The following is a 10,823-nucleotide window of genomic DNA, read 5'->3' as shown; positions in this document are numbered from 1 at the left end:
TGGCGTGTTGTTGTTGTCGGCGCCGGTCTCCCGGCGATTGACGCAATGCAACGCATGTCGTCCGACGATCTCTACCCGGCTGGCTTGGAACGAACGACGGATCAACACTATGGTACCGTCACACGCCCGCGACAACGCCTGCTCCGATTCGGGGGCGAATGGGGCGGCATCGTCTTCTAAACATGCCTGCACTTTGTCGACATTAGGCTCGGCCTTGACGCATTCGGTGATCCATCGTCGATGATCGTTCGATAAATGACGCTCCCATCCGGTGTGTTCTAACTATGGATTAGGCTCATACCGCGTCCGTTCGGTGCGGGCGTCTTCCTGCGCCTGCTGAAAATCGGCAAACAACTTCGCTATCCATGCCTTGCCTTGGGCGGCATGATCGATGTCTACGGCTGGGCCGGCATGGGGCACGACCTGGACGGGAAATACCTTTTGCCATTTGCCTGTACGGAACAAACGTTGGCATGGTTGGTTCGTTTCCCATGGTGGACGGTGGACGGCATCGAAATCCGGTCGGCCTTTTGCTCGGGTACTCTGATAATTATGCTGGTCCTTGCAATGCTTCTGAATGCCCGTGCGTTCGCGGTATGTGACATTGCATTCGCGGCCGTCGACGTTGAACACGCATCGATGTCCATTGGGATATACGGGAATGCCGGCGATGGGCGGACTACTCGCATCGGGATACTTAACCTTGTCGGGCGTCTGTGCGACATGGGGCAGACGCTGAACAAACGCTGCGATGTCGACTCGTTGCCGAACAGTGGTGCTCTTGTGTTTCTCTTGCAAATGGCCTTGAATATGGGCCGGGCTAACGGCATATTGACACTGCTTACAGATTATGACCTGGCAAGCCTGGTTATGTAAGAAGTATTTCTGAAATAGCTCCATGATGTTGTACCAAATGGCTGTACTATATGCACCTCGCATGCGCGCTGACAGCTATCGGCGTCGTGACATTCGCGACGCGAGCGTGTCTGTATACCCTAGCCAACCCCAAATTCCCGCGCAAACTTCATTTTTTTTTGCGTTACTTCCAACCCCGACAACGACATACCAAACAACGTCGCAAAATTACGAGAACTATGTCCGTTTGATCGCCAAAATCTGCGCTTTTTTTGGGTACCCATCTGGAAATTATTAAACATTGGCATCCCTATGTGATCGACCCCATGTGATCGACCCCCTTAGGGTCCGTACCCGAACCAAATGTAGCTAGTAAATATATGTGATCGACTCCATCACAGCTGGAATTTGTGGATAGGTCCCGAAGTAATCTAGTGAGTTGATATAGGCTGTCTCCTCGGCGGTGGTCGTTTTTGCTGCGTATCGAGCCTGGTCGGTCGAGTTGGGTGCGATCAAGAAGAAATCTGTAATGTGGTTTATGATCCGCTGTGAAAACTTCTCAAGAATCTGATGGGCCACTGGAGAGCCTAGATCTGTGGAGTATACCACGTAGCGGTTGTAACCTAGCTGTTGCATCAGATCTGCGAATGCGATGGCGTGCTCCTTGGGACCCAAGCCTCCAGCTGTGGGCGCAGGACTGAAGCCATATCCCGGCAAGTCTGGAGCGATCGCATGGAAAGCCGGCAACGAACCATTTGGCGGTGTTACTAGAGATGGGATTATCTTTGTCCATTCCAGGCTCGTGGATGGCCAGCCGTGCAAGAAAAGGATGGGGATAGCATCGCGTCGTCGGGAAATTTGGTGAATGAAATGGATATCCAGCGAGCGGTTATAAGCATCTCCTGGAGGCGAGACAGTAGTGATGTAATGAGAAAAATTGCTGTTAATCTCATTTTCAAACTTGCCAAAGTCGAATTCGCTCGCCCAATACTTCGCGATGCTCGTGAGGTTCGATCCTGGTGCACCATCGGACCAGACCGGCACGTCGATGTTGGCAGTTGGGCGGAAATCAGATGCCCTTAAGCGGATATCTTCAACTATTGCCTTATCGAAGCTGACCAGGTAGGGCCGCGGCTGATTTGGTAGCTTCGCGCCTTGTACGATCGGTAGAACTTCATTGATTGTCAGCAGAGCTGCGACCGCGGTACAGATACGTGTCAGAGTAGGCATTATGTCGCAATTAGGATGAAGAATGAAGCATGTCGAGGTGGAGTGTGAGTGAGTGGATGAATTTGCCGAGCAGGGTACAGCTCTTTTATACTTCATATCCTTCCACCATAGACGCTGGATTCCAGGATCACCGAGCACGTCATGCGCTTGTCAACAACTCTTTCGGACGTTTTAGAAGATTTGTGCTTTGAAATCATGGCCTCAAAGCCCTACTTTGTGACTTTACACCACGATCCCACATGTGACAATAGTGAGATGCGTGGTAAGCAGCTGGAGCGACGGTCCCAGCAAAACCCGGATGCCAAGCGATAGCTGTCAGCACTGACGTTGGGCCGATACACAGCGAGCGATTCATCATTGTAAGCACTACGTGTCCTCCAATCTCTAGACTTCAGATGTTGCTTACACATAAGAAGGCAATTTCGTCCCCTCAAGATGGCAACTCAAGAGTCCACGGGTGTGCTCGAAAAGGAGTTGTTCTGATGACTCATCAAATCGCCCTTGGTTGTGATTAGTCAGCCTTCCCCCCGCCCGTTAAAGTTGTGACGATACACTGTCGCGGAGTAGGTGCGTCCTGAACGCCATCACTTAGTTCTCACTAATCATCGACAGCATCAAGAAGTCCAGAGCGGAACAGCGTTTGTTCCCGGGGAGCAGTTCAGAGCTCGCAAGGAACTCCCACACGTCGGCTTTGACACGTGCTTGACAAACGATAGATCTCTCGCGTGGCGCTGATGATCTACCTCGAATAGACATCTGAAGTTTCACCAACAACCACAGAAAAGTTATTTCTTTACTTAGGTATGCCCCTTATAAAACACACGCTTTGGAGTCTAGACGCGTCGCCCTGATTAGAAATCCTGGATGTGAACTTCTTTAACTTGCCGAGGCTCTCGCACGTCCGGAAATCCTTCAGCTCCGAGATCAAGCCATATCTACACGATCGCCTCATGGCGCACATCTCAAGCGAGAGGATACGCTCAACTTCAACATTCAATCTGTGGCAGGGTGAGAATTCGCGATAAGTCATAGTACGTGCTATAATGCAGCTTGAGCTCTGGTTTGTAACCTATGAGGCTGTTCTCGCTATGGCGATTCTACCAGCGATGGCTTGACGGCCTGCTCCAATGATCGTTGGTGGCACACCGACAGCTTTGGACGAACCTTCCCGCCAACTCCGTCACCTTGAATCGCTCTTCCCACAGAAATTGCCCACTGTTTTGATGACCGGACCAGAGTCGCCTTTCACGAATCCGGGTCTGCTACCATCTGATGCATGACATTCGTTCGATATGCAGGCGAAGACTGCAGTAATTCTTCGTGCGTTCCACGAGCTGTGCATTGACCATTCTCAATCATGAAAATCACGTCGGCCGAGCGAATCGTGTGCAGGCGGTGAGCTATGACAATGACGGTAGCTGTCTTCGCGACTATCTCGAGGCTCTGCTGAAGCAACTTTTCGGACTCGGCGTCGAGAGCTGAGCTAGGCTCGTCCAGGATCAATAGATCTGGCTGCCTGACTAATGCTCGAGCAATTGATAGGCGTTGCCTCTGTCCGCCCGAGAATTGATTACCGTTTGTTCCGCACAGGGTGTCGTACTTATCGGGCAAGTTCATGATCGTCTCGTGGATGCCAGCGAGCTTGCAGGCGTGCTCAATTTCATCTTGGTCGGCGACCTCATCTGGACGCGCTCCTAGTCCGATGTTGAAGGCAACAGTGCCCTCGAAGAGAGTATTCTCCTGCGGCACGATGGCAAACCTGTCGCGAAACGTGACATCCGCGCGATTTGTTAGGCATGTTCCGTCAATCCAAACACTACCCGTTTGAGGTCGATAAAGTCCAAGTACAAGCTGTATAATTGTTGACTTTCCAGCACCACTGGGTCCGACAAGGGCACAAAGCTGTCCCGGGCAGATAGTGATGTTCAAGCCATGCAGAACTTGAGAGTCCGGTCGGGCAGGGTATGCAAATTGAACGTCATGGAACCTCACTCCCGCGGGTCCGCTGACTCCCTTCGGAGTACCCTTTGACTCCGCTTTCGCTTCGATGTCCGAGTCAGAGCCTGAACCCGTCCGAATCAGAGCATCAGTTGCCTGACCTTCTCTCGCGATTGACATGATCCTGGCGATTCTCATTATGGCGGCCTTTGCACTGGTCAGCTCGGGGGCAAGGGCGAACATCTGAGCCCAGAGCAGCGCTCCAACAAGCAGAGAGAATACGACAATCAAGAATTGAACCTGTGTATAATTCCCGGTTGCGATCTGTTTCGATCCCCACCAATAGGCCAGAGCATTGATGCAATTGCCGAGAAAGTACATTGTGGCCTGCCAAAAGCTTGCCTGAAGCGTGACACGCAAGGTTTCTTTCCTCGGACCAGCCAGCGAGCGGCTGTAGGTTTGCATCGTCAATTGCTCGAGCGAAAATGTTGCGATAACATTGATATTTGTGACACTCTCGACGCCGATCTCCACGGAAGAAGAATATGCAGTCTCATGCTTCTCCTCGAATCGTCCAAGCACTCTGAGCTCCATCAATCCGGACCCGAGCAGCAGCGGCACTAGAGAAAGCGTTACCAACGCAATGCGCCATGCGATGATGTGCGTCATAATTATGGCAGCAAGCAGATTGAGCGTAATGCTGCAGATGGTCCCGATGACGGATCCGCTTAGTCCCGCCCATGCTTCGCAGTCTCTCGTGATGTACGATAGCAGTCCGGCTGGAGATGTACCTTTCTTCTGATGCCACGCAAGATCTTGGTCGAGCATCGAGTTGAAGAGAGTGGATCGAAGTGCGCGCACCGACTTGGAGGATACGAAACCGAATCCCGACCAACTTATAATACTGGCGAAGAATTCGATCAATGCCAAGATGAAAAACATTAAACCAAAGAATCTGCCGCTTGCTTCGATGCTTGGAACGGGGTTGCAGGGGCTCAGAGCTCCAACAGTGTTGCCGAAAATTACAGCTTCGCCAGAGAATGTCGCACCCACAATCACGGCACTCGCGAACGCAAGGGCAGTCATAAGTAAGTGCGGCCGGAGCACCGGCCAGAAGGTGCGTGCAAAGAGCTTTGCGAAGCTGCCAGGGAACTCATGGGTCCCATTGACCGAAGGCGGCTTCGATTGCGAAGGATCAACAACGGCGTCTTCACGGACTTGTAACTCCGCCTTCTTTTGTGCTCCCTCGGTCGAATTCATCTGTCGTTTCGGTGTGAGCACATCGTCCTGCCCCGGGGTGGTCGAGCTCATCGTTTGCAATCGGACGAGCTCTGCGTATCTTCCATTGTGACTAAGAAGCTCTGCATGGCTACCATGTTCCACAACTTTGCCAGCGTGCATGACGACGATCTTGTCAGCGTTCCGGATGGTCGAAAGACGATGGGCGATGGTCAACGTCGTTCGTCCACTTGACGCCAAAGCAATGGCATTCTGGATCTTGACCTCGCTCACCGAGTCCAAGGACGCTGTCGCTTCATCAAGGATGAGAACAGCGGGGTCCTTGACTAATGCTCGAGCAAGAGCCACTCTTTGCTTTTGTCCTCCGCTGATAGATTGTCCACCAGGACCGGCCAAGGTACCATAACCATGGTCCATGGCCGAAATGAAACTGTCTGCGTCTGCCATAATAGCTGCATCTCGTACAAGCTTGACAATCTCAGCAATCTCTTGACCGTGCGCCAGGGCCGCTGCCCCGATCTCCTTGCCCTCCCTCAATTCCTCTGCCAAGATACCTAATCCTGGGCCGAGAAGAGTTGGAAGAAGTGCATGATGCTCAGAATGTGACGAGCTGATCAAGCCATACGCAATGTTTTCGAGCAATGATCGATCCAACAATGCCGCATTTTGCGGCACCACACTGCTTGTACGTCGGACATCTTCTAGCCGTAAGTCACGGACATCATGCCCGTCCAAGTAGACAGTACCATCCATCGCATCGAACAGACGTAGCATGAGCCCCACAAGAGTCGACTTGCCACTTCCGGATAGGCCGACGATAGCTGTATGCTTGCGCGCTTCAACCGTAAGGCTGATACCATCGACGACCGTGACGTCGGGCCGAGCAGGATATCTAAATATTACATTTCTGAACTCGAAAGACCCTTTGAGAGGTCGATCAGAGAGCACTTGCGCCTGCTTAGAGTCTTGAATGAGAGACTCCCGAAGAAGCTCCTCCTGAAGTTTTCGGTAAGATGCGACAGCGCTGGCGAAAATGTGCAGAAAGGGTGCGACCTGACTCATTAGAAGTGTTGCTATATGGTTCGTCAGCAATCTGCCCTGTCACGATTTTCAGCTCCACGATGTACCTTCAATCAGGACAAAGACCACCGTAAACACAGAGCCCACATTCGCATCTGTACCAGGCTCATTGATACTGCTCGCAATTCGCACACTGCCCTGCCAGAAGGCAAGCGCATTTGCAGAATAGGCCACGAAATAAAGCACGCCCGCTTGAACACCCGTCGCAAAGGCTTTCCGAATACCCTGCGCCTCCGCGATCTCCAGGGCCTGAGCAAAACGCTTCTCGAGCCTAGCGTTGGCGCGAAAGGATTGCACCAGTACCATATTAGAGAGAGCTTCCAAAGCTATCGAGGCGGCGCTGGCACTCGCGTCGGACATGATACCTGCGTATTTTTCCACATAATGACTTCCGACGAAGCTCATGAGGAGAAATGCGGGCACAAGGGATAGGAGCTCGGCGGACAATTTGTAGTCCTTGATGAAGGCGACGATATATGCGGTGACGAAGAATGAAAGACTTGCGAGCACAATCCCGACTTTCTCGGATGTGCCCGAGCGGATGGTTTGGATGTCGCCATTGAGTCTCGCTGACACTTCCCCTGGAGGGAACTTGCTGAAGTATAATGGTTCTTGTTTGAGGAGGGATCGAAGGTATTGCTCACGTAGCCTTTGAGCAAGCCGTGCGCCTCCGAGGCTCCAGCAGCAGAGATGGCAGTAGATGAGGACGAATTGGGCGATCGCCAAGTAGAAGATTAATAGAATCTTCTGGTTGACGCTATCTTGGTATGAGGCGGGTATCGCATCGTCATGTTCACATGTCGCTTGATTGAAGTCATTCAGGAGCTGACCAAACACGATTCCAATCAGAGGGAAGGGGACTCCGGATGCAATCGCAGAGAGGATCCCAAGGACCAAGGTTGCGATATCACGTTTGGTGGCACCGCCTGCGACAAGAAGGCCACAGTAAGTGGTGATTGTCGTGAATAGCTTCATGCTGTCGACGCTCATGTAGCGTATCTTTTGAAAACTTGTAGATAATGATTATAGCAGACTCTATCTCATCAAACTTCGAACACACTCGTGACTCGTGCGTGACCGTCACGATTCGCCATACTGAAGTTCACTCTCCATCTCGCATAACGCATTCGCTCGCACTCATCTCGAACACGCTAGCCTCGTGAGGCTCGAACACTCCGTGCCACATGCAAAACACCTGCTATTCAATGTGTCATCAATGTCGCCAGGATGCAGAGACCCCCTGTAAACCAACACGATACCTTGACACACCCTCTACATCAGACCAGGCCCGCGGGCGTCCAGGGTCCTGCATTCATCCCACGCATCCTCCAGTCGCGTCGGATCAGATACTATATTTGCAAAAGACTCTACTCACGGCCGAGCGCCACGGAAATCGTCGAAAAACGTCGGTACGATGTTTACCCGAGAGTTCAACAGCGAGAATGGTCCCTCGCCGATCTCGGCACGAATCTAATCAGATCCGAAAAGTGATTAGTGTGTGGCGCACATGGCGCCGACTAGCGTGGGGATCAGATTATTTTCGATGGCATGCCGACATCGCAAAGCGCGATTTTTTATCAGATCCCCGAAAACGACCACGATAGGATAGTATAGTGTGTGTACGTGGGCCAGCTTCGCATGCTACAAGTTTCTCGCTTCGAAGATGCAGGGTCCCTTCAGGCTATGAATCACTCTGACAAACTAAGACATGACATTCGGGATAGTGTGGTGTCAAAGCTTAGAATCGATCCACTTGGGCTGACGCTTCTCGACGAACGCGCGAATGCCCTCCGCGAAATTGGGTCCGGCCATCAGACGGGGATACCAAAGTTTCGCGACCTCGTCCACTGAGTCTTCCACGCTGCCTCGTTCCCAGCTCAGCCGGACAGCGAGACGACCGACTATCAAAGCGTCCGGGCTGACAGCGCACATTTCCCTTGCCACCTGGATCGCGGCGGCCACGACGCTCTCGGAGCTGGGAACCACCCGCGTGATCAGACCCCAGCTTTCCAATGTGGAGGCAGGGACACTGCGTCCCGAGAGCACGAGGTCCATGGTGCGTTGCAGCCCTAGAGTCCTGGTAAGTCGTGGGATGGAGCCTGCGACTGCCACGATTCCACGTTTCGCTTCGGGCAAAGCGAAGATGGCGTGTTCGCTTGCAACGACGATGTCACAATTGGCAACCATCTCGAAACCGCCACCCATGGTGATTCCGTTGACGGCGGCGATGATGGGCTTCTTGCCGGAGCGGCGGGGGAGGCCCGCGAGACCTGGTGCTCGCATGGAGTTGGTGGTGCCAGCTTTGTTCATGGTGTTCCATTCTAGATCCGGCTTGTCAGGAAACTCAGCATCGGCCTCGTCGTGGTTCACATCTCACCGTCCAGGTCTGCTCCGACGCAGAACGCTCTACCGCTGCCTGTGATAATGCCCACTCTTAACGATTCATCGTTGTCGAATAGTTCCCAGACTGTTGCAATTTGATGGCTCGTAGATAGTTTGATGGCATTCAGCTTCTGTGGCCGCTTCAATGTAATTTGTATGATCCTATCGTCTGGGAATTCCACACAGAAGTCTTCGAAAACCTGGTTTTTGAGGATAGATGAAGCAGATTGCGACATGGTGATAGGCAATCGATTCGCCTGAGAAAATTGTAAGCGTCTACGCCACTGTGGAGATATTGTTTGCAAGAGTGAGCGACGGCGCAACTCGAATTATTGTAGTGAAAGTACCTGCGTGAGGACCTAGAACTCGTGAGTGAATCTAAAATGGTGGCTTGACTAGGCGTACACGTGTGGTCCATATCACCTTTCAGGTCATTCTTAGTCCTCATCCAAGAGTGATCACATCTCTCATCTAGAAACCAGCAACACTAAACAGTGCAATCGTGGCACAATGGCAACATTACTGCCCACCAGTACCTCGCTGCCCTTGATCAAGCTACCTCATCCTTACCTCACTGTATATCGAATCAACGAAGACTCCAACAAGTTCAGCTTGGACTTCCAGGATCAACCTTCGATTGGGCAAGCTCCAGCAGAAGCGCTTCATCACCAAGGTCTACGATGGCATGCGTTCACAACCAAAAGCGACAACGAACTACCACTTCCAAAGGACAACAGCGCATGGGCTCGAGCATGTCGAAGCCCTCAGACAACTTTTGAATGGGCAGAGGATACAGCGACACCTTCGCTCGCGCAAATATGGAATCTGTGCCACGCAATCTTCGTAGCACACCCTACCCATGAGAAGTTCAGGCTCGTACTGCAAGGTAGCGAGTCGAATCTCATTCGACATGAGCTTCTCTGCACAGGCCTAGCAATCGAGCATCCCAAGCCATGGCACACGGCTTCGGAGATCGTGACACCGTTCACGGAGGAGCTGCTCATCCTTCGAAGCGCGTTCTGGCAGGGCGCAGCATCACCATTCGGCCCTCGACCCATCTGGGTGATCGGCGTAAATACGGACGGTCCTCTCCGAAAGCCTCTGGCGGACTTCCCGCCTATGCCTCAAGAATATCAACTTACGATGAAGTTTCCGAGAGAAGCTGTTTATGCACGACATCCCGTCCGACGACCAAAGCCTCACCCCGGAAGCATTGTGTATAGCAGGTATATCCCAGAGGTAGAGGAGCATTTCTCACTTGAGGTGGTGGATTGGACCAACGCCGATCATCTCCGTCTCTTCAATCAATGGCAGAACGATCCTCGTGTCGCGAAAGGATGGAACGAGACCGGGACGTTGGAACAGCATCAAAGCTATCTGCGCAATCTGCATTTCGATCCACACGTTTTGTGCCTCTTTGGTCGGTTCGATGAGAAACGGTTTGCGTATTTCGAGCTGTACTGGGCGAAGGAAGACCACTATGGCGCGCACTATGCTGCAGGCGACTACGATCGAGGCCGACATTCGCTTGTGGGTGATGAAAGTCTGCGAGGTGCTCATCGGGTCAATGCCTGGTACTCTTCCTGCATTCATTACCTTTTCCTGGACGACCCAAGGATGGATAATGCGGTAGGCGAACCCAAGGCTACAGGCGGAACAATCCTCTCCTATGAGAACGCGCAAGGGTTGACAATCGGTTCCTATGTGGATCTGGGCCACAAAAGATCGGTTCATTCCATCTGCAGCCGGGAGAAATGGTTCCAGCTATGCCCATTGTTCTGGGATGGGCGGAAGAAGCCTCTTGAGTCGGCGGACAGAGCTGCTTGGAACGCGAAGCTCTAGACGAATGTCCCAACTGTTGATAGCCACAAATGGATACTTTAGTCCATCTTTTGTTCCGATCGTGAGGTGGACAGCAGGTATATTAAGATAAAATCCATCGGTTGTCATGGTCAAGGATGGTAGGATGATCCCTCAAGAAGTCGACAACTGCTGGCGGCGGCTGCGCCTCGAGTACCTTAGGGTTACCTTTCACAATTTCGTGGTCGCATGCCGTCAAAGATGGCTCAACAACGATCCGTTCACGGAGAGATAGTTTG

At 52.2% G+C, this 10,823-nt stretch overlaps 5 protein-coding genes across 5 annotated transcripts; 1 reads left to right on the top strand and 4 right to left on the bottom strand.

Moving 5' to 3' along the window:
• Positions 1 to 282: 282 nt before the first annotated feature.
• K489DRAFT_368017 (uncharacterized protein) lies at positions 283 to 900 on the bottom strand (the record flags this gene model as incomplete). The annotated part of the gene is made up of 1 exon (XM_033602913.1): positions 283 to 900. The coding sequence occupies one exon, from the start codon at positions 898 to 900 to the stop codon at positions 283 to 285; it is 618 nt and encodes a 205-aa protein (XP_033463883.1).
• A 134-nt stretch (positions 901 to 1,034) lies between these two features.
• K489DRAFT_377286 (alpha/beta-hydrolase) lies at positions 1,035 to 2,289 on the bottom strand. Its single transcript, XM_033604121.1, has one exon. It carries the CDS (start codon positions 2,083 to 2,085, stop codon positions 1,225 to 1,227), a length of 861 nt encoding a protein of 286 aa, XP_033463882.1. The 5' UTR covers positions 2,086 to 2,289; the 3' UTR covers positions 1,035 to 1,224.
• Positions 2,290 to 2,866: 577 nt separating this feature from the next.
• On the bottom strand, positions 2,867 to 7,683 carry K489DRAFT_377285 (ABC multidrug transporter SidT). Its single transcript, XM_033604120.1, has 2 exons — positions 6,390 to 7,683; positions 2,867 to 6,335 (listed from the first exon to the last, which is right to left on the bottom strand). The coding sequence occupies exons 1-2, from the start codon at positions 7,330 to 7,332 to the stop codon at positions 3,331 to 3,333; spliced, it is 3,948 nt and encodes a 1,315-aa protein (XP_033463881.1). The 5' UTR covers positions 7,333 to 7,683; the 3' UTR covers positions 2,867 to 3,330.
• A 243-nt stretch (positions 7,684 to 7,926) lies between these two features.
• Positions 7,927 to 8,849, bottom strand: K489DRAFT_377284 (ClpP/crotonase). The gene has a single exon (XM_033604119.1). The coding sequence runs from the start codon at positions 8,650 to 8,652 to the stop codon at positions 8,074 to 8,076; it is 579 nt and encodes a 192-aa protein (XP_033463880.1). The 5' UTR covers positions 8,653 to 8,849; the 3' UTR covers positions 7,927 to 8,073.
• A 385-nt stretch (positions 8,850 to 9,234) lies between these two features.
• K489DRAFT_368013 (uncharacterized protein) lies at positions 9,235 to 10,566 on the top strand (the record flags this gene model as incomplete). Its single annotated transcript, XM_033602912.1, has 1 exon — positions 9,235 to 10,566. One exon carries the CDS (start codon positions 9,235 to 9,237, stop codon positions 10,564 to 10,566), a length of 1,332 nt encoding a protein of 443 aa, XP_033463879.1.
• Between the last annotated feature and the right edge of the window lie 257 nt (positions 10,567 to 10,823).

Source organism: Dissoconium aciculare, assembly GCF_010015565.1.
Source record: "Dissoconium aciculare CBS 342.82 unplaced genomic scaffold K489scaffold_2, whole genome shotgun sequence".
NCBI classification, from domain to species: Eukaryota; Fungi; Ascomycota; class Dothideomycetes; order Mycosphaerellales; family Dissoconiaceae; genus Dissoconium; species Dissoconium aciculare.
Note: the sequence above shows the minus strand (reverse complement) of the source record. Positions and strands in the feature narration are given on the sequence as shown.